At 42.7% G+C, this 26,685-nt stretch overlaps 2 protein-coding genes across 8 annotated transcripts in view; one reads left to right on the top strand and one right to left on the bottom strand.

The window, feature by feature from the left end:
• The first annotated feature begins 5 nt into the window (after nt 1-5).
• On the top strand, nt 6-6,460 carry PDHB (pyruvate dehydrogenase E1 subunit beta). Its single transcript, XM_009905958.2, has 9 exons — nt 6-215; nt 400-507; nt 578-640; nt 724-759; nt 848-1,133; nt 1,818-1,928; nt 3,125-3,216; nt 3,690-3,831; nt 4,958-6,460. The coding sequence occupies exons 1-9, from the start codon at nt 75-77 to the stop codon at nt 5,101-5,103; spliced, it is 1,125 nt and encodes a 374-aa protein (XP_009904260.2). The 5' UTR covers nt 6-74; the 3' UTR covers nt 5,104-6,460.
• A 166-nt stretch (nt 6,461-6,626) lies between these two features.
• PXK (PX domain containing serine/threonine kinase like) overlaps nt 6,627-26,685 on the bottom strand; it is a 38,799-nt gene continuing 18,740 nt past the window's right edge. For 2 of the 7 annotated variants that reach the window (XM_054180637.1, XM_054180657.1), the window contains 15 exons: nt 26,400-26,586; nt 24,407-24,484; nt 24,179-24,252; nt 23,238-23,312; nt 21,903-22,007; nt 21,644-21,745; nt 21,050-21,211; nt 19,582-19,699; nt 18,856-18,934; nt 17,219-17,267; nt 16,418-16,495; nt 15,947-16,033; nt 15,276-15,345; nt 14,262-14,324; nt 6,627-7,354 (listed from right to left, as the gene is read on the bottom strand). In XM_054180637.1, coding sequence (XP_054036612.1) covers nt 7,146-7,354; nt 14,262-14,324; nt 15,276-15,345; nt 15,947-16,033; nt 16,418-16,495; nt 17,219-17,267; nt 18,856-18,934; nt 19,582-19,699; nt 21,050-21,211; nt 21,644-21,745; nt 21,903-22,007; nt 23,238-23,312; nt 24,179-24,252; nt 24,407-24,484; nt 26,400-26,586 — 1,536 coding nt within the window. In that variant the 3' untranslated portion in view covers nt 6,627-7,145. Of the gene's footprint in view, nt 7,355-10,641; nt 11,034-14,261; nt 14,325-15,275; nt 15,346-15,946; nt 16,034-16,417; nt 16,496-17,218; nt 17,268-18,855; nt 18,935-19,581; nt 19,700-21,049; nt 21,212-21,643; nt 21,746-21,902; nt 22,008-23,237; nt 23,313-24,178; nt 24,253-24,406; nt 24,485-26,399; nt 26,587-26,685 lie in introns of those variants that run through there. The other 5 variants (XM_054180646.1, XM_054180668.1, XM_054180610.1 and 2 more) reach the window with 4 other exon arrangements.

Here is a 26,685-nt window from a genome sequence, read left to right as displayed (position 1 = left end):
GGTGCGTGGGGCGGGGCCTTGTCACCGGCGGCGCGCGGCGCCCCACTGCCTCCGCACTAGAGGACACGGGCAAGATGGCGGCGTCTGCGGCGGCACTGCGGCACCTGGCGCCGCTGGGCGCCTGCCTTGCCCGCCTCTCGCTGCAGGGCCGCGCCGCCGGGAGACTGCTCCAGTCGCGCAGAGGGATCCGCCTTTCCGCGCCCGCCGCCGTACAGGTACCGGGGCCGCCGCTGGGAGGGGTGCCCCGAAAGAGTATATCGGGGAAATGTCCGGCTCCGGGACTGCGAGGCAGCCCGGGGGCGGGTGGCCGGTGAGATGACTCCCCACGTCCTTGGTGTGTGGGGAGCCCGGCGGCTGCGGGCTGTATCCCCGCCCTGCCCAGCTGTCGGTGCCTCGCAGGTGACGGTGCGGGATGCGCTGAACCAGGCGCTGGATGAGGAGCTAGAGCGAGACGAGCGCGTCTTCTTGCTGGGCGAGGAGGTCGCCCAGTACGACGGGGCCTACAAGGTATGTGGATGCCGTTTCCGGGCCGGGAAAAGGGCCTCCGGCAGGCTCTTGACTTCTCTCTGCCCTGCAGATCTCCAGGGGTCTCTGGAAGAAGTACGGGGACAAGAGGGTCATCGACACCCCGATATCGGAGGTAAGGCTGCCCTGTCTCTTATCCCGGTGATCCCTTCGTGAGCCCCTCCCCTCGTGCTTACCCTGGGTTTCCTTCTCTTTCAGATGGGCTTTACAGGAATCGCTGTTGGTGCTGCTATGGTTTGTAGATTTGCGTTCCTCTACTTCTGATCTGAATGTTTAAAACAAGCATTTTTAATGCAGAAACTTATCAACGTGTATTTTATAGGCAGGGTTGAGACCCGTGTGTGAATTCATGACCTTCAACTTCTCCATGCAAGCAATCGATCAGGTTATAAACTCAGCTGCCAAGACCTGTTACATGTCTGCGGGATCAATCGCTGTGCCCATTGTCTTCCGGGGCCCCAACGGAGCATCAGCTGGAGTGGCTGCTCAGCACTCCCAGTGCTTTGCAGCATGGTATGGGCACTGCCCAGGTCTGAAAGTTGTTAGTCCTTGGAGCTCAGAAGATGCCAAAGGTCTGCTGAAAGCATCAATCCGGGACGATAATCCAGGTGAACACAAACAGCTCATGGCAACATCTAGCACGTAATCTTGAAGTGACAGTTAAAAGACTGTTCAACCCTGACACCCAAGGGTGCTTTACTGCAGCTTTAGGGTATTTACAAAGGCACAGAAGCATTTACCTCATTTCCTAACAGTCACTTGCCTTGCCAGCAGAAGGCTAGTTTTGTATTGCTGCCAGCTGCATAGCTTTGCTGCTAGTCTGGTACCAATTAAGAAATTTAGGAACATTTATGAATCTTTTGCAAAGCAGTAAAAAATACGAAGATGAGGCAGGAAGAGTCCCTGCTTATCCAGGGCCTCTGTGACTCATTTTTGCAGGTTTTGAAATAAAGGTGATAAATCCAGAATGTCATTAAAAACAGGGCAGCCTTTGTGGTTGTCACATACAGGCATGCAGAATCTAAGGCCTTTCTAGAACAAGAAATTCTTCTGACATGTATCAAAAATTAAATACCTGATCTCATTTAAGACTAATTGTAGACAATCTTCTTAAAATATTTCAGCATTGGAAGTAAAAAATCTGGTTTATTTAAGTGCTTCTGCAAACTTCTGCCAAAGTCCTTGCCTGGAAGGGCCTAGTAACCTGAGCTAGCGTAATGCAGTACCACTTATCATCAGTACAGTCCTCTGCCTGCAGATGTACCTGTTAATCCAAGTATGTTTTCTTCTAGTTGTGGTGCTGGAAAATGAATTGCTGTATGGTGTTCCCTTTGAAATGTCTGAACAGGCACAGTCAAAGGACTTCATAGTTCCAATTGGAAAAGCTAAGATAGAAAAGCAAGGTGAGCTGGGAGTCATTTCTTTCCTGATTGAACTGCTTGGGGGCTTTTTTTAACCTCTGCCCCTGTACACTGCACTGGTTAGGCCACACCTCGAGTACTGTGTCCAGTTCTGGGCCCCTCAGTTGAGGAAGGAGGTTGACTTGCTGGAACAAGTCCAGAGAAGGGCAATGAAGTTGGTGAGGGGTTTGGAACACAAGCCCTATGAGGAGAGAGTGAGGGAGCTGGGGCTGCTTAGCCTGGAGAAGAGGAGACTCAGGGGTGACCTTATTACTCTCTACAACTACCTGAAGGGAGGTTGTAGCCAGGCAGATGTTGGTCTTTTCTCCCAGGCAGCCAGCACCAGAACAAGAGGGCACAGTCTCAGGCTGCGCCAGGGGAGGTTTAGGTTGGATATTAGGAAGAAGTTCTATACAGAGAGAGTGATTGCCCATTGGAATGGGCTGCCTGGGGAGGTGGTGGAGTCACCACCATTGAAGGCGGAGTCACTATCATTGAAGGTGTTCAGGAGAAGACTTGATGGGGTGCTTGGTGCCGTGGGTTAGTTGTTTGGGTGGTGTTGGATTGGTTGATGGGTTGGACGCGATGATCTTGAAGGTCTCTTCCAACCTGGCTTATTCTAGGTATTCTGTGTATTCAGAATACTGCTGACATGGGGGCATAGAAAAGTATTTTGAATGTCAAACATTCAAGTGTTATTTTATCCAGTGGTATACCTTACTGTTTTGTTGCCCATATAGGGAAAGATCACCTGGTTCTCTGTGTCTCATCTAAAACTATACCCTTCCAAAGGCTTTGTTCTGTAGCACAGAGATGAGTAGAAAATGACTCAAGTAGCTGCTAAAATACATTTTTCCTCACCTTAACATGTAATTTTGGTGCAGAATGCAGAGATCACTTTAGTATTTCATCCCACTTGTTTGTAATTTACTGCTAAATTATATGAATGTTTGAAAAGGATAATGAGAACTGTATTAAATGTCTTTTCAGTTCCCTGAATTAAAGGGTAAAGTTTGTGTCCTTCTGCTATCACTCTTCATGCTAAGTAATGGGTGTAGAATACTTAACATTTCAATCCAAGGCAAGGAATTTTAATTTACTTAGTGCATCCTATCATTACCTTGAAAGGAGCCCGAGGTCTGGGAAAAAGCTTTACATCTTAAAGGTTTTGTTTTTTTCAACACTTGTTTCTGTTCTAGGAACTCATGTTACATTAGTGTCACACTCAAGACCTGTTGGACACTGTTTGGAAGCAGCTGCTGTACTTTCCAAAGAAGGTGTAGAGTGTGAGGTGGGTGACGTTCCTGTTGTTTTTTTCTGAAGAGAGAAAGCCAGCAGATCTTGTTCAGGCTCTGCAAAACTTCAGTGTATTAACTACAAGGTTCTGTATTTGTTAAATGCCTTAACAGCATATGCATTTCATGTTTCTGCATTGAACATTTTTGTCCCAAAATTAAGGCAGAACTGCACGATTTTCCAATTGACCCAGCTGTATGGTAGGCAGGACAAGGACACTGTATATTAGTGTGGCTCTATCTCAGTTTAGCAATACTCACCTATCTGGGATTTTCCAGGAGCCCCCAGAAACTGTTCTGCACAGTCTCTGCCAGAATAAAAAGTTACAAGTTTTATTAACTTTTAGGTCTTGTCTTCAGAGTCAGAATAGACAGAAGTGCTGAAGGGCACTGTACCCAGACAGAGGTAATTGACAGTCTTTGATCCTAACAGAACTCACAGAGCCTGCACCCCTTTTCTTCTGTCCAGGTCATAAATCTGCGAACCATTCGACCAATGGACATTGAAACGGTGGAAGCCAGCGTTGTAAAGACAAACCACCTTGTAACTGTTGAAGGAGGTTGGCCACAGTTTGGAGTAGGAGCTGAAATCTGTGCCAGGATCATGGAAGGTACTGAGTTTTGCAGTGTGCATGTTGATCTCATTTCCTACTGTCGGCATGAGATTGAACACATCCAAGTGCCGGGTTCTGCACATTGGCCACAACAACCCCATGCAGAGCTACAGGCTGGGGTCAGAGTGGCTGGAGAGCAGTCAGGCTGAGAGGGACCTGGGGGTGCTGGTTGACGGTAGACTGAACATGAGCCTGTAGTGTGCCCAGGCAGCTAAGAGGGCCAATGGCATCCTGGCCTGCATCAGGAACAGTGTGGCCAGCAGGAGCAGGGAGGTCATTCTGCCCCTGTACACTGCACTGGTTAGGCCGCACCTCGAGTACTGTGTCCAGTTCTGGGCCCCTCAGTTTAGGAAGGAGGTTGACTTGCTGGAACGAGTCCAGAGAAGAGCAACAAAGTTGGTGAGGGGTTTGGAACATAAGCCCCATGAGGAGAGGCTGAGGGAGCTGGGGTTGCTTAGCCTGGAGAAGAGGAGACTCAGGGGTGACCTTATTACTCTCTACAACTACCTGAAGGGAGGTTGTAGACAGACGGATGTTGGTCTCTTCTCCCAGGCAGCCAGTACCAGAACAAGAGGACACAGTCTCAGGCTGCGCCAGGGGAGGTTCAGGCTAGATGTTAGGAAAAAGTTCTATACAGAAAGAGTGATTGCCCATTGGAATGGGCTGCCTGGGGAGGTGGTGGAGTCGCCATCACTGGAGGTTTTCAGGAGGAGACTTGATGGGGTGCTTGGTGCCGTGGGTTAGTTGTTTGGGTGGTGTTGGATTGGTTGATGGGTTGGACGCGATGATCTTGAAGGTCTCTTCCAACCTGGTTTATTCTATGTATTCTATGTATTCTGACAAATTCATGATAAAGCCAGGTGAAGGCAAAAGTAGGGGGCTGTATCTTGGGAACCTGAGCCTGGCCATCTTGCTCCAGACATTTTCACAGGGCGGATCCAGCTCTGCTCCCGTTACAAATAATTCTTAACGCAGGCAACTTGACTGTGCAAAAAGCAGGATGGAAATAAACGAGCGGGAACAGCTTCCTCTGCAATATTGAGAGCTGCAGGATCAAAACTCTTTCGGTAGATTAAGAGAAAACCATAGTGCATAGCAACCTGACAGCTGTCTTCTGTTTCAGGACCTGCCTTTAACTACTTGGACGCTCCAGCTGTGCGTGTTACCGGCGCGGATGTCCCTATGCCTTACGCCAAAATTTTAGAAGATAACTGCATACCTCAAGTCAAGGATATAATATTTGCAGTGAAGAAAACTTTGAACATCTAAGTTGTAAATATCATGTTTTAAAGTCCTGCTTTTCAAAAGTATTCATGTTGTAGGGGGCAAGCTGTATGTATAACTTTCGTTGTATGGTTACATGAACTTCTGTACAGTGGGGAAAGTAATGGTGACCTTCCAAAATATTTATAGGGGGTTACCCTCTAAGCCACACTTCATATAAACAACAATGTGGTAATGCTTGTTTGTTCAGCAGTACAGGTGGGTTGGTGCTACTGTATGTGGAGAAATCCCAGTCTAAATCCAGAGCAAGGAAAAATTCCCCCATTTCTGCTTGGCTTGTAATTACTGGCTATAGTGGCAGCTGAGTGAAGAGCTGTAGTGATCAGGATGAGCCCTGGAGTCCAGCCCTGGAATGCTGTACAGCTCTCTGGGAGCCCATGGTTGCAAGGCTTGTTAAAGGTGAATGACGCAACTGGGGTGGGTGAAGACTTGCTTTCAGTTAACTGCAGCTCTGCCCAGAGCAGCTTTGAAAGCCTGTGGTATGGACTTATAGAGGGCTAACATGGTGAATTTGAAGAACAGTCTATTGTGCAATAAAGTTCTGCACAAGAATTTAAATAAAAGATCCTGATCCTCTTCAGTAAGTGATGGGGAAACACTACCTAGTTTATCTTTACTAGCTGCCATATACAGTGTTAAAAAAAGTCTTGCCCTGATGCCTTTCTTTTATGTTTTGGGGGTTGGCTCTTTTCAAACTCATTGCTACCAACAGCACACTCAAACTGTAGTTCCTACAATGCAAAATAAGTTACTTTATTCAGAGACCCTGTGTCTGGGTCTGAAGCAGCAGTTGTGTAGGTTGTGCTGGAACAGCTGAGAAGTAGTTACAGCATCCCTTTGGCAGATCACCACGTACCAGGGTGTAGCTTTGTTTAGCAGCTTCTGGTACAGAGTCAATGCTGCCAGTGGGAGCCTGTGCAGTGTGGCTTGCTCTGTTACCCTATCAGGCTGCCCTCTCCCTGAGCTGTTGGAGGGGAGACGCTTACCTCTGTCAGCAGACAAGAAGAGCTCGGGTCCTGTTTCAGTCGAGGACCTGGAATACCTTTCAGAGTACTGCAGAAGTGCTGCTGGGTTCTCAGGAGGCCTGGCTTGCAGGTGCAGTCCTAGCTGAACACACCCACCACCACACTGCTGAAGGAATTCCATTAACATTTTAATAAAAATGACTGAATATCACAGGTTACATGAAACTTTGTACAGACATTCTCTGCATAGTAACAAACACTGATGTACTTGAATTTTAAAAAATGGATTATCTATAATCCTTTAAAGTGCAATTTGTTTAAGGTTTTAAATCAAAAAGGATCTTTCAATAAAGTTTAAGCAGTAGAATTAACTTGAAGTAACTTTGCATTTAACTAAATCAAGAGTAATATCCCAGTGCCCTATTAACTCCCATTTCAACTCTTTTGTCATTTAAAAACTTTCCCTTAGAGTTACAGGTAGATGTCCATTTAAACAAGTCTAATGAGACAGCATTTTTACTCCACCAGCAAAGATGGTGGCAATAAGATTTAATTCTCAGGTCCCTCACCTGTGCAGTATGCTTTAAGGTTTGGGGGGGGGGGGGTGGATTATCCAAAACAAAATTTGCTGATTCAGTGCAGCCAGCAGTAAGATGAGTTACAAATCCATGAAGAGTTGAGAAACTGAGCAGACAAACTACAGTTCTGTAACTGGGAAAAAAGGGGTGGAATAGATCTAGGGCAAATGCATCAATGCACCAGGGTTGTGGTCATTCCTATTTTCAGATTTTTATTCAGCTATACAAAAGTTGCTGTAGCCCTGAAACTAGCTAGAGAACAAAGTTCCTGAAACCAAATAAAGAATGGAGTACTTGGCACAGCATGGCAACACAATTCAGACAGGGCAGTGCTGCTACTCAAGGAAGGCTGAAATCCGGGTAACCGGAGCTGCAGTGCGATTAGCTGCTATGTGCTGGTAGATCAGTCACCGGTCAGGAGGGTCTTGTTCCAAGACAGCACAGGATGGGGAGAGAGAATTCAATCCTGGTGTGATGAGCGGCCTCAGCTGATCCTGGGAGCACTGTAGTCACACGTCTGTGTTTTCTTCAGAGTTCCTTTCTGAAAGTTTTGAATGGAGCTGAGTAAGGCTCCTCGGCTTGCACTGACATCAGGCTGAGGGCTTGGCTGCATTGGCACCTCTGTACGAGGAGGAGGAGGCGCTGCTGGTGGCAGGGGCGGTGGTGGCGGTGCTGGAGGTATTGATGATGCTCCTGTTGACAAGAAATGTAGTTTATGTCAGGGAGGTCCTGCTGCAGAGGGCTGTAGCTGCTTAGCTGGACTTGGTCAGTCCTGCACTAGTCACTTCATTCCCTGAATGCCAGTGGAGTGTGAAAAACAGAACGGATGAAAAATGCCAGTGATCAAATCCCTCTATCTGCAGCTGTGTCCTCTGAGACACCTCTGAAATGAAGCCTGAAGTTCCTCAGTACTCAAGGGTGCAAAACATGAATCAAATGTCATCTTGGACTGAGTGAATTTGGGACCATTTAACAGGACGTTTTGGCTTCAGCTTCCCCTGTTTCTCCCTAGTGAAGCAGTTTGCTCTTTGGGTCACAAACAGTAGCCAAGACTGGAAGCAAGTCTCACTACCTGCTCTTATTTACAATTAATTTTACACTCTTAAAGGACCACATCACTGTAGTATTTGTGATGACTTCTTGGGCAGATTATACTCCATTATTGAAGTACTAACTGCAGATAGAGTTTTCTGGAAGTGTTTTACACTTCCACAGTATTGCCAGACTTTCTCCAAACATGTAACAAATGCTTGCTTCACAGGCTGAATGAATCACAGCCATCTGCCACTCACGCCTCTTGCCTGCCTCTCACGTTCCCACCACTTACATTTGCACTCTGGCCCTTGCTTCCTACCCCAGTCACATCCCTCTCATGCTGTTCATCACACCTCATCCTGACTCTAGGAAGCCAGAACCCACAGCAGTGCAGGCAGGCAGCTAGTCCAGCAGCAAGGGCCTGCATGGAGGTGCTTCCTGACAGATGCAGGCAAGTGGCATTGTTTTCCACAAGCAGCTCTCAGACAACTTGATCTTTTGCAGCATTGCTGCTGCACATTGCATCACCCTTTCTACTCAAGTATTAATCAAAGATACAGGCAGGAGTAAGAGCAAAGGGCTTTGGAGGTGACCACATGACATTCCACAAGATGTGAAGGTGGGATTTGCTGCTATATGGAGAATGATGGGCCTGTCTTGTCTCAAATAGCCTGGAATGAGTAGGGGCACAGCAATTAGTATCTTGGAACTATTCAGCACTGAATTTTAACTCTGTCATCTAGATCATGAGTTATTGCACAGTATGACTAGAGAGACAAACAGCTCCTAAAGTCTTGATTTGCCTCTGGTAGCTCTAACCTACAAAGAGGACTGCACTGGTAAGTGGCAAGAACTGCTATAATAACGGACTACAAAGCAAAACAACATGGGGCCAACCACGAATCTGGTTACTGGAGTAGAACTGCTTGCTAAGAAGTAAGCAAATACCAAGCAGTTAAAGGACATTATGCCACATGGACTCTAGAAGCATTTGATGAAGGACAAAGCTCAGCTACAGAAAACAAGAAGCTGGACAAGTTCTCTGTGCTCCCCTCTCAATTCCTGACTAACACTCGCTCTCAGATTAACAAGCAATAATGAAAAAGTAATATCTGTAATCAAAACAAGCATTTATACCAGATGAAAGACATAAACCAAAGCTCCCTCATCTTCTATTTGTACCAGTCTTTGAAGCAAAACTTTTTCCATATGGAAGCAAGCTCAAAATGCAAAGTGTTCACACAAAGCATCCAATTTTGCCAGAGTACATTAATACATGCTGTGATTGTCACACTTCCAACTCTTCAGGAGAAATTCTCCTTGGCATGAAAACCATCTGGGACAACAAAACATGGAAGCACATACTGGGCTCATCTTCACTCTCCTCTCTTCCAGGGGAAATACTCATGCCCTAGCAGAAATATCAGAGGTCAGCCAAAACAATTTAATATGCCTGCTGCATGTGGATCAGCTGCTCTCTCTTAAATAATAAAAACATCACACAGTGTTAGCACAAATTGAAATGAATTGCATATTGATGCCTTGGGGCCATCTAACTTTCCCACTTCTACTTTTCACACTAGCCAAAGTAAGGCTGTTTATTAATAGATATCCTGGAAAACCATCCCCTAGGTTAGAGGCTGCCTGTTTCTCATGTGTGTACAGACTGCCAGCAAATCAAAACTTGATACTTTGCCAAAGGAAGAACAAGACCAAGAACAGCTCAAGTAACCACTTCTGTGGTTAAAGTGGTCAGAAGGACTGGCATACCAACACTATCACAAAACTGATCAGATCAACTGCTGTAAGAAAGCCAAGACCATAATCATAAATTAAATGGCTTCAAAGAGATGCAAGAACTGCAGAGAACAAAGACAAGGGTTTGGGCTGGAATTTCAAGGTGAGGCTTGAAGGCACTATGCAAGTAGCTGTACAAGATGCAACAGGAATCAACTGTGAAAAGAGCAGCCAGGATTCTGCACAGAATACAAAGACAGGGGCACCGTGCAGTGAAGGAGGGTGCACGTTTGCCAGAGAAGGGGGCAAAAAAGCCACAAAGGGCTGGAATCACTAAGTAATATTAGGCCAAAACTCCATATATTATCTTCATATTTTGATGTGGTTATTTTACAATGGGGACAGAAAAGATATCAATGGCCACTTTCCTTCCTGGAAACTTGTTTAATTCCTCAGGACTCGCTATTATTGAAATGGAACTGCTGACAACAACAGCATACAGTAAAGTTCTTGGGAGACTGATTACAAGCAATGGACCTCTCACACCTGAGCTCTCCCTTAAAACATAAATACACAGGTTTTAAAATGGTATTCATCTAGCTATGAGCATTATGCAGAGCTATTGACCATTGGAATGTGCTGCCCAGGGAGGTGGTGGAGCCACCGTCCCTGGAGGCGTTCAAAAAGGGATTGGACATGGCACTTGAAGCCACGGTTTAGTTAGTCATGAGGTGTCTGGTGATAGGTTGGACTTGATGATCTCTCAGGTCTTTTCCAACCTTATTGATTCTATTGAACCTGCTCACTAAAAGCATGCTTGTAAAAATCTGCAGTTCCATTTGTTTCAGTTCGTTAATCAAAACCCAGCTGTCCTTCCCTTTCTGATATGAGTGGTGGATGCAAAGGAAATCTTAGCTCATGCTTGTGTAGTCAAATGCAGTTACATCTACAGATTAAATTGTTCTGTGCAACAGTGTACATTTTTTCCTGTATTTAACCAAAAAACCCCAACAAAACCAAACAAAAAAACCCCCAAACAAACAACAAACCCACACCAAAACCACAAACCAAACCAAAACACAACCACCACGTTTGTGATAAGCACTCAGACCATTCCAATATATATATGCTGGAAGAAGCTGCCTGAAAACACACATTTTGTTCATTCATGCACCTATTAGAACAAAACACTCAAACAAGAACTTACCAACGTTTTTTTACAGGGACATTTTTTGTTAAAAGAGTGTGTTAAAAGGAATAGGAAGTAAATCAGATGCTGTAAACTTGAGGCCTGAATTGAAACAAAAACTTAATTATGAATTTCAAGTGACAGCAATTGTGCAAACAGCATTAAAAACTTGGCTGAGAATGGGGTGCAAACAAAGTCATTTTAGTGGTAGAGTTTTTAAAGATGCTGCATTTCATTAAAGTAATCCACATGGATGTTCAGATCTTGGTTTTGTTTCTTCTATTCCCTCCCAATACTAAGCAAGTTCAAGGTTTGCATTTCACTTTCCCATAGAGAAACAGAGCATCTTTAAAGAGATAAATCAGCATTAGCTTACTTTTCCGAAAATTCACGTTCAAAATGATGCATGCTCTATTGAAAACAGCAGAGAAAGAGAGAGGACACAAGTTAATCATCCAGTTCTCGTGTCAAAGTGAGAAAAACAGATACTGTTAGCTGAAAAGTTACTACAAAAGTCAATACAGTCGTATTCACTCACAAACAGGAGGAGAGCAGAGCAACTATTTCATGTTACATATACAATACTTTTTCTGGTTCTGAATAGTGAACCAGAGTTTTCCATGCTATAAAAGCATTGCTATACTTGAACAAATACAACACACATGCTTTCAACTGCACATGCCTTAATTCAAGCTTTACAGGATTGAAGTGCATTTAGAGAGATTTAGCAAGAGACCTGCAGGAAGACTAGCCACAGAAGATGGCATCCATTCAGTCCAAGGACACACTTTCTGTTGTATTAACCCCTGTATTTACACTTATGCTGCATGGGTCAGAGACACTCATGAAGAGAACTTACTAAAGCATTCAAACTGTCTCACAAAGAGGGGAAGAGCAGAAAAGGTGCACCATCTATGAAACATGTCTGTGAAACACGTACTGAAGGATTCACAACTGGCACAGAAAAAGATAGCTGAAGTTGTGTACAACTCTGGCAGTCCTCGCAGGCAAGCAAAAATGGCACCCTCCAAACTTCTCTCTTTTCTAGAGAGCACTCATTAGTATTTTAAGGGCTTGCTTTATTTAGAGAAGATGCAGTGGATTTTTAAATTACCTATATCACAATGTTCTGAAACCCTTCTGATCCCAGCCACAGCTTACAACCACAAAGTAAAATAACAGATTTTCAAGGAAGCAAAGAATTGTGCAAGTGGAGAAAAAAAGAATCAAATATTCAAGAGAAATGTCAGGAAAAGTGAGAAGTTACATTGGAATCACTTGCCAGAATCTAAAAACCCCCATTTTGAAGATGCTACTGAGCCAAGTACCTGCAACAAAACCAGCCCACAACTTTCTAGGCAAGGAGAATCTGCATTTCTAGTAGATACCAATCCTCTTAAAGCAATCATATGTTCAGTTCTACAGCTGTGCCTGTCATTATGAAGACCACTGAAGCCAGAGATTGTTTTATTTCTTAGCATGTTTTGCACTGACTATACCAAAACCTGTAACAAGCTAAACCTTACAGGGCCTTTGCTCAGCAACAAAGCCCCTCTCTATGTGTGAGAACCCCCCGAATGAGGTTGCTTCCCCAAGGTATGTTAGCCTGAAGCCTGTTCTCCTTTGGTCAGTGCATGTACCCACACACCTCACTGATTCAGCTGGTTACAGGACAGGACAAGGACAAGAGCTTCTGTTGGGTACATTTTTCCACATCAGCCTTTCATTTTCCTATGCACTGCATCAGCAGGATGCTTTCAGATGCCATGATTCTAACGTAACAACCAAACCAGAACTACAGACTGAAAGCCCTCTTTTAAGAGTCCTCTCACCACACTGATACCCACAAGCAATTTTGATGTAGAGGTAAATATCCTTAGTTGGTACCAGGAAACTGGAAGAGAGACATACAACCTATAGATGAATCAATTGTCACAAAGAAAGTCTTACCATGGGGCCAGGGAGTCTTTCATTGAGTCAGTAATAATGTACTTGCTTAGAATAAAAAAGCTACAACACTGCTGGTGAAGATAAAAAAAGGGGGGGGGGGGGGAAATCAGACACACTACATTTTTCTTAGAACTACTAGCTGAAGTCTCTTCTATGACTTCTACTCAGAAAGCATTCCTAAAATGGCAATATTTGCCTTTACACCCCATCAAAAGGATCAAAGCCATCGGCACACTTCAGTACTTTCCAATCAGGATGCAGGGCAGGGCCATGAGCACCGTGTCAGACATCAGCACACTGGCAGCAGCATGAGTGACACCCTGTGACAATGTGGTATGAAAAACAGGGCCAAGGTCTGAGCTCAAGCTTGAGCATTTTTAGCCACTCTGAACCACCTTTACACACAAACCTGCACCCACATGCTCAAAGCTTGAAAAAGCCCCCAGACAAGTTCTAACAGGTTCAAGTTAAAACATAAGTTTTATTGCAGAAAAAAACATAAAGGTTTTCTCAACACCTGTCCATTTTGGAGGCATAAGGTTTTCTTTTGCAATTTCAGCTACTTCCTTACTAAAGCACACAGAACTTGAAATAAACCCTCCAGCTAACAGTCAGTACATCCAGAAAACAGCACTGTCATTGTGCAACACACTAACAGTAATTATCTTGTTTATGCTGACTGGGAGTAGTTCATAATACGCACACTTAACATACCCTGAGCTTGAGGGAGAAATGACTAATTTGACTTTCAGCATGACTGAGTTACATCACATACTGCTGTGTCCTCTGAGAGGCCACCCATAGCAAACATAACTTTGCATCACTTTAGTTAACAAGCTGTGCTGTGCAGAAAGTTTCTGGCATGAGTCATCATAACAAACAGCACTGCTATGGGCTCGTCCCTTCAAGAAAGGAATTCCAGTAACACCTTTTGCTGCTGATGTTTTGCAAGTGCTCCTCTTCTAGCCTTTCAGGCTGAAGCACATCCACTATCACCCAATATTCAGAACTAGGGAGATTTATAGAATCATAGAATGGTCTGGGCTTAATGGGACTTTCAAAGGCCATCCAGTCAGACCTCCCCACAGTCAGCAGGGACAACCTCAAATAGACCAGGCTGCCCTTGAATATTTCTAGGGAAGGGGCCTCAACCACCTCCCTGGGCAACCTGTTCCAGAACATGTATGTAGCCTAAGCCAATGAAATTGTCTCATCCAATATTCCTGGCACTGCAGAACAGGTATAAGGACACAATAAACAGAAATGAGGGACTGACAAACATCATTTGGTCTTCAACAGACCATTAACATCAGAACAAATGCATACTGCAACACAAGGCCCAGAAAATGTTTGGAAAGCAGCAGTGTGGGTAGGATTGGAGTGATAGAGATAAGTGCTTGCTTCGGAGTCTCTATGGATAAATCCATGTGTATAGCATGTACATCTCAAGAAAGGTTATTAAATGAAAAGAGTATTAAAATGTTGTCTATGGCCTTCAGAAGAGAGCACGGGCCCACACTCAGGCTGACAGAAGATAAAATGTCATCTCTGTGTTCCATCCTTGAAAAGCACCATCCTTTAACCATCCTTGGGAATAACAGCCACAGTTAAGGGGCAGGGGAGGGGAAAGGGGGGATTTAAAAAACAAAAAAGAAGAAAGACAAACACTGTAAGGACTCTTGAACTTACCTGCTGTAGAGGGCGGAGTGGGGGATGATGGAGATGTTAATGGGGAACTCGCCCCAGAGCCTGCTAAATAAAACAACAGTCTAGTAACTAAAGCTGTGACATTAAAATTCAACAGTCAGACAAGACAGATTGTTAGAAACAGGCCAACTTTATTGACTGAAGATCCAATCCTACTTTCACTGAAATCTTGGGAAAGATTCCCATTCATAGGCACAGTGTCACTCAGACCCAATCTGAACAGAAGCTTTTACAGTACACAGTACCAGAGGAAGTCCAAACACACAAAAAGCACACTCAACAGTATTCCCCAATTGCAAATACTCCTCTGTTGCTTAAGCTGTTGGATTTCAGTGGCCAAATTGTGTTCTCCTTAAGGAGTTGTGCCACTGCTTGGATGGCACCCCAGTTCTCCTTCCAAGAGATTATTTTCAGTCAGTTGCTGTACTCCACAAGTTATTCTGACATCTGACTACACCACAACAGGCTGATTTTGGACACAGTTTAGCCAAGCAAGTCAATCCACTTAATCTATTCAGTAGTATTGACTGTTCCTTTTAACTAAATGAAGACCTGTCAAAGACTCTGTTGTTTTAGAATTTGGAACTGAAGCAGCAATTAAACATAATTTCCACATTCATCTTAACACCTTACTGCAGAACATAGATCACCTGAGATTTTCTCCCTGAAGGCTGCATTACTAAATGCCCCATTATTTAACTCAAATATTAAACAGAATGAAGAGACTGTTTTGTTTGGTTGGCTTTTTTTAGGAATGAGACACAGAAAAGAGGGCACATTGCTTTAAATTAAGTGGCTGAAAAATCTAACAGTGATGATACTTTTAAGGTCTTGATTTATCTATTATATGAAATACCCACAGCAGTGGTATCAGGCTTTGGTAGTACAGTATTAATATGTAAACTGATGGTGACCCTGGATCTTGTAAGCCAGAAAATGACAGCAGAAAAGCATTGACACAGCTGTGTAGAAGAAAGCTCTTCTCACTGTAGTTACCTGAGTTATTTGAGTTGCTGTATTTTGCTGAGTGTTCTTCTCCACTTTCATAGGCAGAGCGTTTCGACTTCTTTACAACAGAACAAAAGAAACAGAAGATGGGAATGAATAATTGCTGTCCATGCTAAGGACTGACCTGACACACAGACTTGCAACAGCCATCCATTGTAGTGCAAGAAACTTATCAATGCCCTACCTCCCTCTCCCCACACCCAACATGTGCTGCCACGATGACAACAGCAGCAAGGCTGTTCTATGCCCAAACATCTCTAGGCAAGCAGCTAGACCCTCTGTCCATCAGGGACATGTAGCAAACTGACCTATCAAAAAGGAAGAGGAATGCAGACAGTGCACTGCCAGAGACAACTTAAAAATGCTACAATACCCTCCCCATGCAGCAGGAAGCATCACAGATTGTCAGCTGTGTATGAAGTAATAACTTAAGACTGTTTCCATACAACAGCCTCTCACAGGTTAAACCAATACACAAGTCAGCTACTATTGTAGCTGTAATTTCTCAGGAAGTCTGTCACTAAGTGAAAACAACCAAGGAGCAGTACAGAAAACCACAGGGCAGAACAGAGCAGTGTCACCTCTGGCTATGCATGCTACACAGTCAGAAAAGGCACACATCTTTTTCTCTGTGAGAAACCTACTTAGAGATTGCTTACTTTTCGTGCTAAGATCTTCCTTTTCTTTTTTTCTTCTTCAGAGCCATGATGAGACTGAGCTCTTGTCAGTCTTCTGTGTTGGTGAATCTTTGAGAGGAAGGGAAAAACAGAACAAGCCCATGGTAAAATCCTACATGTTCTCAAACAAGGGATATGTATGGGGTAAAAGAAAATACAACATAGTCACTTTGTAGGTTTAGTTTTCTTTTTTCCCTTCTTCCTTTTTGTCTTTACAGTTGCTGGCACAGCATTGAGCATCATGCTGCAGTTAACTTAGGAGCCACTGCCTGTGAAGCTGCATCACTTGAAACAGTGACATGCCACAGAGTCAACAGATGTTTTCCAACTTCCCATATGAAAGCCTTTATTACTTAAAATCACCTCTGAATAAAAACTCACTCTCCCCATGTAGAAGTGGTAAGAACAAATAGAATGTTTGTAAAAAATATAGTAAAGAAATGCAGACATTACCAATTTCTGTTCTTCTGTTAATCGCTTTTCTATGCATTCCTTGGAGGTTCTCAATGCCTCTTTTAGCTTAGTAGGAATCTAATACAGAATGGGGGGGGAAAAAAAAATCACAGCATGAAACATGATAAAGGAAAACACAACTCCTCCACTCAAAACTCACCATTCATGTGATCATCTTGCTCATCTAAAGCCCCAAGTTTGGACACTATGCCCTCTGTGAGAAGTGCTTTGGAGCAGCTCCCCAGTGGGAGCAGATGTGGATCCCCAAAGGTTCCATTTCTGCAGCGCTGGAGCTGGCAACAATGTGCTGATGGACTCACTCAGAATCAATTTCCCCAAGTCTTAGCAATTTGCTGCCTCTTCCTGGGGGTTTTTACTTAGTGAAGTGCAGCAGCAAAAGGCCTTGAAAAGGGACCTGCAGGAGTTGTGTGGGCTCTTCTCAGTGTGCCCAGTGACAGGACAAGGAGCAGTAGGTACAAACTAGAACACAGGAGGTTTCACTTAAACTTAAGGAGAAATGCAAGCCTCTGTTCATAGAGAGCTCCACCAATGGTCACATAAATGCACTCCAGGACAGGAACTGCACTTGAACACTCATGGGTCACTCTATGTCCTCCTTCAAAGGAGTGATATAATATTCTCAGATGCAATGCAGCAAAGGATTCCAAATAGAATAGAATACTGATGACAATCACCATAAAACCATATTAAGCTATCTCTCCCCTACTCTATCTGCCAATTAATGCACAGCTGCCCACAGCCTGGCACTCCCACAAACAACAAATCAATGTCCAACTCTACCTTAAACTGTGGTTTCTCGGAGTTCGTTAGCAGAACATCGCTGAATAATCTGTGAGTGGATGAAAAAAGCAATATTAAAAATCACAATATTATTCCCAAGAGACAGAAACACAGTGAGAACAGTACTGGTACTGTTTGCCTAATTCACTCTTTCTCCTTTTCTTTCTCTGTCCTCATCCTTAGGCCACTGGTTGGGTTTTAATTCCATAGTTTTTTAGGTACTGATTTTAATTCTCCAAGCGCTAACGTAAAATTAGCAGCATCCAACCCTCAGAATGTAGCCACTACTGATGGAAGAGCAAGCAAAACTATGTGAAGTATTCTGAAAGCAGGACGATTATCAAAGACAGAAAAGGGCTCCCCCAAAATAGAAAACCTTTTCCTTGAAAGTATATGAATTCTTCAATGAAAAAAGGGACTTAATTTTAAATTTCACCTAAACTAAATTACTGCTTTTTAAAGGAGACTCTCTTAGCACTACTTTAGCAGCATTAACAAGAACACTGTGAAATATCAAAGAGTGAACTCAGCATCTGAAAACACCTGCATTCTTGTCTGTACTCTGGCAAAGGTAACTAAAGCAAATATTCTAATATCTTTGCTCTTCTCTCTATGGTATCAGAAGCAAAAGCATACATGTTTCATCCTGTTCCATCCAAAACAGAGACACTAGAGGGCAATGGTAGTCTGAAAATAAACTGGTTAGTCCATTTCACCATACTTTGTTCAGGAGAACATACTAGAAAACTGTCCCAGAAGGAGATGTCAAGCCTGGCTCAGAGATCAGTATTTCAGAGATCTTTTGTTGCTGTTCACTATGGAAAGTTACTACAGGCCTGTACTGCAACTTGTCATTTTTAAGGATATGACTCTGGCACCTGGTATGAATTACAGGACTCTCTACCAGGAACTGTTTCTATGCTCAGCATGCTGGTGACATGTCACAGCACACTGACTGCAGAATTTCCCTGGTTATACTGTCTCCTCATTGCAGGCATGGTGGCAATACAAACAAGTATGATCTCCAGCTCAGTCATGCACTGACATTGCTCCCTTCCAGCATCCTAGTCTTGCTCCATACCTGCCCTTGCCACTTCACTACATCACTGGGAGGACAGCCTGTAAGGAAATTAGTTTTCTTTATGCTTCAGAGAATCCTTAAGCTAACCCTCCATGAAACCACCCAGAACTCTTATACAACATTTCATACCTAGACCAAGTCTAAATGTCACTGCTGAGCAAAGAAAGAGAGCCCTTTTATTAGCCAAAGCTATTGAAGTAGGCCTGAAGGGTACATACAAAAAGACTCCTTATTCTAAAGGCTTTAAAACAACCTGTACATGCTTGCATTGCTTTTAATAGCTGGATCAATCTAATCCATAGCACCACGCTAAATAAAATGTGTTTATAACAGCCCCAACACACCAAGAGACAAAGAAACTTTAAATGAGCATCTGTCATATTCACAGGGGATGGGCTCTATAAAGCTTATCCATTTTAAAGCTTCTTTTGAGATGCATTACACAAGCCTCAGTAACACGAAGTAAACCTTTCTAAAAAGGAGCAAGAGGGAAAAAAAGTTCTTCCCCTGAACAGAATTCAAAGCACTGCCATAAAACAAGCGAAACAGCACTTACGGCATCTGTAAGAGCCGCGAAACAGTTGGCATGCCATTCTTCAGAGCTTCACAGGTCAGAATGGACTCCAACACAGAAACTACCCCAGAAAGAAGAACAAAAAAAACCACATTTTTGCACAGCAGGATAGCGAATGATTTAGAATGAATGTCTGGCACTGCTGCGCGATGTTCCCCCAAGTCCTGCATCAGCTCAGCAGTGATGAAGCAGTCCGGCATGTGGTTTTTGTTATAATGTTACTATTGCACACACAAACTCTTCAAGAATGTTAGACATGAGGTGAGGGAATCCAGGCATCCAATTACTTACTACACACTGCTTTATCCCTCAGTTTAAAAAAAAAAAAAATCTAATTTAAAAGCAAAAATTAATTGTCTTTATATGCTACATATTTTTCATGAAGAACACATTTGCTGTTGTTACAAATTACTAATTCTTTCCAGTCACAGGCTGCAAAGATCTGAGGCTGCTATTACAGAATCACAGAATTATCAGGCTTGGAAGGGAGCACAAAGATCATCCACTTCCAACTTCCCTGACGTGGGCAGGAACACCTCACACTAGATCGAGTTGCTCAGAGCCCCATCCAACCTGGCCTTAAAAATATCCAGGGATGGGGCTTCCACCACCTCCCTGGGCAACCTGCTCCAATGTCCCAGCATTAGCACTCCAGCTTAGATAAAAAGCAGGAAGCCAAGACTGACACTTTCCAGATTGCATACTAACCAACAAACACTGATGGTGCAGGAGGGAAGTTGTCTACTGGAATTGTATCTGGGGGTCTTCCATATGTCATTTCATACAGTAAGTGTCCAAAGCAATGTACATCAACACCTTCTAAAGTCTGTGGTGGATCAGAAACAAAAACAAAACAAAACATAGCTTGCTAGAATGAATCAGTTTTTCACAACTGGTTTGAAAACATACAATAACCCATTAAAGAGAAAATGAGTGGTCTTGCATTTGAACATAGAAAAGAGGAACCATTAAGACAGTTCCTAACCACAACCATTTCCTTGCATAACTGTAGCTCAAATGAAATCTTCCCACCTTAAGCTAACAAAAGTACTGCTGTCTCTCTGTACATGATGATACAAATGGGCTAGCAGAATAGCCAGTCTGTAAAAACATGTGAAGTAGTAAACTCTTTTCATACACAACAGCTGAGTATACATCGATGTGAATCACAACCAAGCCTATTTTCCTGCCTAAGTCAAAGAGCAGAGAATGACATTCATAATATGACCAGCTGTCATTTTTCAGAGAGGAAGCTAAAAAGACAGCAAAAATACCTACCAAACAAACCTAGGAGAGTCTTTGTCACTCCTCCTTCGGTTTGTACAAGCTGTATATACATGCTTTGACTCCAGACAGCACATACCTGAGAGTTTTTAATCATGTTTAAATAGAAGTGGCTCCTCTTACTGGAAGAGGTTTAGAGCTTTGATGGCACTAACAGATTTGGACTAACCATGAACTTTTGATTGTTTCTTTGACAACACAGTAGAACTTGTTCAGCAAGGTCAGCAAGCAGCTGTCCCATGACTGTGTACGGAATTCATTACAACGAGCACTTGAAGGCCAGGCAAGATGCTGGCTAAAACACTGCACTGCTGCAACACGAAAAAACTGGGTTTGTATGTTCATAGGAAGATGATACTTTGCTCTGCAAGCCTGCAGTTAAGAAACACACTTCAAATAAGCAAAATACAGCTTTTAATAGCTAGATATCAGCAAGCATCTAATCAATTTCCACAGTATCCACTCCAGACAAGGCTGGTCAATCACTGCTCCCAGCTAAGAGCCAGCAATAAGTTGTCTTTGTTGCACAGACATAAAAGTGACAAAGAGTGGTATGCAATATGCATGTTCCTACGAAATACAGGATCAGGGTGGAAAGAGACCTTAAAACAACTGCAGTTTACCTCTATTTGTGCCAGCACTGCTGTCATAAAACACTCTCCTGCAGTCCCCTTCTACCTGCTTAGCTTTGGCCCCAGCCTCACTTCAGTGCGTTGCAACAAAACTTCTGTGCAGCCAGACAGTGAATCGTAAGAAGCAGAAAGAGAATTTGATGGAGGAAAGCTCAGATTAAAGGAAGGGGACTGAGGGAGGTTTTTTCTCATTCTAGCCAGTTCTCCACAAACAGAAGTTGAGGATAAAGAGTCAGCTGAATTAAATGCCTGAATCTTACATTGATTTTCCGAAACTGTGAGAAGTATGATCGATAAAATGATGGAAGCCCCAACAAGGAATTTTCTAAGTCCATTAACTTGCAGGTGTCTCCATCCAGCATCACATTGGCAGAGTGAAGATGGCCATAAGGAAATCCCTTCTCATGTAAGAATTTTAATACCTGAAAAAAAATTCAACGTAGAAGCAGTGTGGCAAGATGTGCTCTGACCATCTCAAGATCTTAAATGCTCCAATACGAAAGCAGATACATAGCAAATTAGGCCCCTCAACTTGATCTTCCACCTACATCACCTTTGGCTGAGCTATTCACTTCCACTTCACTGGTAAGGTCTCTCACACAACAAACAATCGATGCTAACGCTCAAAGCAGACTTATTGACACCCCTCAGAGAGATATCAAAACTCAAATGTTTTAGTCAGAAATGGCCTCACACATACATATCCAAACCCAACTCCCAACAGCTAATCTCAACTTACATTTAGCTTTCAAGTCTGTTGCTGAAATAAAGCTTCTCTGCCCACTTTTTCGAGCTAAACCAGTGGGCCTCAAAATTAAAAATCATACAGGCTGGTAAGCAAAGAAAAAGAATACCTCTAATATTTGCCTTCCATATGTTTTTATTTGCTGAAGTTCAAGACCTTGAATTTTCTTAGGATTGCAATACTTCTTCAGGAATGGGTCTTTTGGCTTTGCCTTCAAAAGAAACACACATATCAAGTATCATGCCCAGAAAAGTCAGTAAAAGTCTTAAGTTTGCTTAGTGATAGATGGTAAACAGCTTTGTAAAAGATGGTCATTCCAGCAAACATTCTTCCACTTCAACTGGGAGCAGGGTGGGGGGAGACATTACCTTATAAATAAGGTCCTTTAGTGTCCCTTTTTCACTGAATGGTCTAATAACCAGCGCTGAAGATTCATTGGCAGTGGCAAAAGTGATTTTGTAAATATATGGATGCTGCCAAAAGAAAAAGAAAAACACCTGTGGGTTAAGTTTTTGATGACAGATTCTGTAATTCATTTTTGCTGGATTCACAAGCATGAAAAACTCTGCCTGAAATGTGTATTTAAAGTAACAAACCAGATTCTCTCAGTGACATTTGCTCAAGATATTCAGTATTAACCTGGAATAAATGCAAAGAAAGTTTCTAAAGGACACTGTTTAATTTCCACCTAAATTGAAAAAAAAATAAAAATAAATCCAATATATTTTTTTTTAAACAAAAGAGACTGGAAGTTTAGACAAGTGAAGAATCCAGCCCCATCAGCACTGACACATGAGCAGCTCTGCTGCAGGTTTAAGTCGCGCTAAGCCAACAAATTCACCCATGGTTTTACACAACTTGTGGCACGTAAGGAAACTTGGCATCAGTAGATGTCATAACACTTTGATGTCTTCAGAAATTACTACAACAACTTCCTGCAACTTCGTGAAACCAAATGAGACAGCAGAGTTGGGGATAAATGACACATGCAACGCATACACTAATTGAAAAGACCTCCTGTTTAGGTCTTATTTAAAGCATCAGTTGAAGCCTGGTTTGCAGGCTGAGAAGCCTAATTTTAAAGCTGTTCTGTTTTGTGTTTCTGCTGAGCTCCAGGACTGCAGAGGTTTAGCAGTTTACATGCCAGTCTTCTCAGCCAGTCTCTCACATGATTAACATCCTTAAAGACAAACTCCTTTTGGAGTCAAATACCAGTGTTTCAGAGACATCTATTTGATTTCTAACATGCCACTGCAAAGCATCTTAAGCTGTACAGCCCTGTTGTAGCTCCACTAAGATACTTCTGTCATAAGTTCAAAGAACACCACTCATCCCAAACACCTTATCCAGTGCTGCCTGGTAACATCCCCAGCACATGGCTTAGCAATGAACTTCTGACAGCACTACCCTAACCGCCCCAAAGTGGGGAGAAGCTGAAATAAAAGCCTGTGATCTCACAGCACTGCTCAAGCAGGGAAAAAATACAATTAACCACAATTCTGAATCTCCTGTAATAATCCTGCAGGACTATTATACGTGCTGAGAAAGTTACCTCATACTGTGTTGGAAATGTAATTAAAAGGTTTGCACATCTTTAAATTAAAGTAACTCTAAAATGACAAACTACATCTACTGGGCTACTTGTGCTTTTGCAAGATCAGCTCCCCACAACCACAACTCAAAAGTCTTCAAGTAGTACTCACAGAACAGGAAGAAAGAAGTTTTACAGCATACTGTAAGTCTTTGTCAGACAAGTACTTATCAGGGCCAAGATCAGCCTGGAAATAAATAGGAAAAGAATGGCATCGTAATAGATGTTGCATTCCATAAAGATGTGATCCATGTTATGCTTTCACAGATTAAGGCAGCTGCTTGAAGGTGTATTTTGAAGAGCAAGTAAGGAAATTACACATACAGAATGTAACTTGAAGAGGATGAATAACGCCCTGGTTTTACAATACAAAGTGTCAGACCATAAATAAGTATTACAGCCTCCTTCCTCCCCTGTGTCTGACGTGCACTACTACCACTGAATGAACTCTGCCAACCCCAAACTAAGGGACTGTGTGCACTGTGAACTGATAAGACTAAAGCCACCACCCAACTTCTTCCTTTCCAGCTAAAAACCCTTCCCTTCTACTGCAAGCTTTAGTGATGTCTGCTCTGCAGTGAACTCTTACAAATAGCTATGCTCATGTAATTAAGATGGCAGCATGTTTCAGCACAGGAACCTAAATGTGTTTAGCAACAACAAACTGTCTGGTGTCGATATATGTCTACCTTAAAGGAGCAACTTGAGCCTTTCTCACTAGTTTCTCAGTACAACTAAAGATCTAAGCAAGAACCCCCACCACTTTAAAAAAGATCACCTTGTTATTTTCAGTGAGCAAATCCATACTACAGGTAACAAGCTACCTGATGTGCAGGAATGGGACAAATGACCAGAAACTTGCAAACTGGATTTGCCACCAGAGGAAAGAAATACAAGCAGCTCCCACACCACACCCCCACTAAAAGGGCTTTCAAGGCTCTTTCAAAGCCTGAGCTTCAAGAGTATCTCTATCACTCACACATGGGAGTCAATATAAATTAAATAAGCCAAGTTCATTAAGAAAGATTTGAGTATGAGAGAAAGTATATATACCCAGCTTAACGCTAGCCGTTCCTTTGGTTGATTCTTAATCTTCATTAAGAAATATTTCTTACGTATTCGCCAACCTACACACACAGAAAAGAAAGAAGTCACCAGCAGCTTTACTGAAACATACAGCTTACAGGCAGGACAAGGTCTGTAAGCAAAGCTAGGACTGTAAGCTTAGAACAACTCATACAGTGGGGCAGACAAGCTTTCATGCATACATGTTCTTCTTACCTATGTCTTTTAACGGCTCTACCACTTCCCACTTTGGCTCTGATCGGAAGAACATTGAGACATGCTGTAAGGCAATTTCTGCAAAGAAAAAGGAGGAAGGAAAAAAACCAAAAGAAAAGAATCAAATGTTTTTAAGAGACTACAGAATGTATTTATCCACACAGTAGGTAAGTTGCAATGCCAGAAGGAAGCCTGCAGGAATTCAGACTGAAAGTCAGCAAAATCACTTTAATAAGGAAACCAGATAAAAAACACACTTAAAGGGCATTTACATCTTTCAGTTGATAACTCAGAGCCAGAGAGAAAACAGAGAAGGCACTGCCTTTGGAAAACTTAGCTTTCTAGTCTGCATTCTAACTGTGCTAGATCTATATTTCCAAGTCTAAATACAATGCTCACAGCTAAGATTTCCCACACGAGGTGTAGACTACATTAGATCATGAAATGCTTCTGCTACACCGGTAAAGTTCTTTTACATCTCTTTAATGCGATCTACATTGCTATTACTACATGTAAACTGTGTAAACTACTCAGTTCTGCTTCACTACACGTTTTTCTGCCCTTTTCTGAGCAGGCAGAGGTATTTTGCTAGCTATCATAATCCTACATACATTTTGTGGGGGTAAAGGGAGGACACCCTTCTGGTTACTGAATTCTCTCACAGCTGGGAACACAACTGGTTTATTCATGAAGCAGTTTGAGGGGAAATCTCAGTGAGAAGTGTTGACAGTAGGGGAAAAAGGGAATTGTGCCAACAGGGCAGTTTTCTCTAACATGGCTTATTTTGGCATAACAAACATTTTGAAAAGGTAAGGATGTACTGATCTTTCTGCACTGTATCTTCTCTAACAATATGTCAGCAAAAAGAGAACAGTGCAGTTTGTATCAGCTAACTGCTCCAGTATTTAAGAAATGACAAAACTGACGGTGTCTTCAAAGCTCATAACCCAAGTCTTGATTGCTACTAATTTCCCAGCAACTGGCAAAAAAAAAAGAGTCTTGATGAAAGCACTCAAAATTATCACAGAAGTCAGTGTCTCCTTGAGGATTCAAATTGCTTGGTCAGCACTGTGATCAGCCAGACAAACTGCATCCTTAAAGAGTTACTAATAATTTACAGCTCCTCCACATCTTGTCATAAACATCCGGGACATGTCGTTTGCACTTTGAAGCCAAAGACACAAGAATGTTACATAAAGGGAAAACAGTAAGGCAAGTGAAAAGGAAGCAGTAAGTTCCTGCTTCAGTAGGCTCTGCTTTTCTGAAAACATGCTTTGCATTTTGCAAAGAGCCAGTTTGCCTGTGAACTGTGCAGTGGGTTTCACCACTAAGAGGAAGTTTTTTTCGGTCTATTAGAGAAATATTTAACCATGTTCAACAGCTGAAGCTGAAGTCAAACAAAGTCTAAGAAGAAACATTTACTAATGATGAGAACTGATCCCTGGGATAAGATTTCAAGGGATGCTGTGATTTTCCAGTATTTGCAGGGAGAGGGTGTGTGACTTACTGAAGCCCTGAAAAAGCCTAGCTCAAACAGCTCTAGGAAGTCTCACAACCCGAAGTGACAGACGAGATGACCACAATTGTTCCTGTTGATTTGAAATACCTCAGAACCATGAAGAGCACAAAATTCAGTGTTCAGAAGACTGGGTGTTTTAACAGAAGCTTACAAATGGAGTGACAAATGTAACCACACCTTACACTCTGGTAGGCAAATCCAAACACCAACCCTCCCCATTTAGTACAAAAAAGTTCTGCTCATACAGATCTTGACTCTCATCCCTCCTCTGTAAAAGAATTCAGGTATTTAGATGGGACAATCTCCACACAACTCGTGCACAGAGCTGGAGAAACAGTACCATACAATATTACATGCACAGTATGATCGTTTGGAAGGTTGTTCCCCCCCGTACTTCAGTGTAAATCCTTGCCAGCATTCATGGAAGAATCAGAGACATGCCAAAGTGAAGCTGTAATGCAATTCCTCACTTACCAGTGTAGTTTAAAGAATAGCTGTTGGGATCCAAGAATTTTTTTACCAGTTCACAGTTAGACAGTATGTGATGGGTAGTAATGACATCAAGATAGGCCTGGAGTCCCTTCTGTCTTTCGGCTATAAATTCACGCTCCATATTTCCAATCAATTTTTTTGGAGGAAGAGGTAGACTTAGAGCTGAGATCTTAAAAAGAGAGAAAAAAAAAATATTAACCTTGCTCTTGAAAATGCATCAGGAATATAAACTAGCAACCCAGGAAGCAAAACTGAGTAACTATTTTTG

The sequence above is a fragment of the Dryobates pubescens genome, chromosome 1 (genome assembly GCF_014839835.1).
Source record: "Dryobates pubescens isolate bDryPub1 chromosome 1, bDryPub1.pri, whole genome shotgun sequence".
In the NCBI taxonomy this organism is placed as follows: domain Eukaryota; kingdom Metazoa; phylum Chordata; class Aves; order Piciformes; family Picidae; genus Dryobates; species Dryobates pubescens.
The sequence above is the reverse complement of the archived record's forward strand: the minus strand, read 5'-3'. Positions and strand labels throughout refer to the sequence as shown.

Coding starts and splice junctions, on each gene's coding strand:
- PDHB (XM_009905958.2), top strand. CDS start 75: ATGGCGGCGTCTGCGGCGGCACTGCGGCACCTGGCGCCGCTGGGCGCC. Junction 216..399: donor CCGCGCCCGCCGCCGTACAG/GTACCGGGGCCG, acceptor GGTGCCTCGCAG/GTGACGGTGCGGGATGCGCT. Junction 508..577: donor AGTACGACGGGGCCTACAAG/GTATGTGGATGC, acceptor TCTGCCCTGCAG/ATCTCCAGGGGTCTCTGGAA.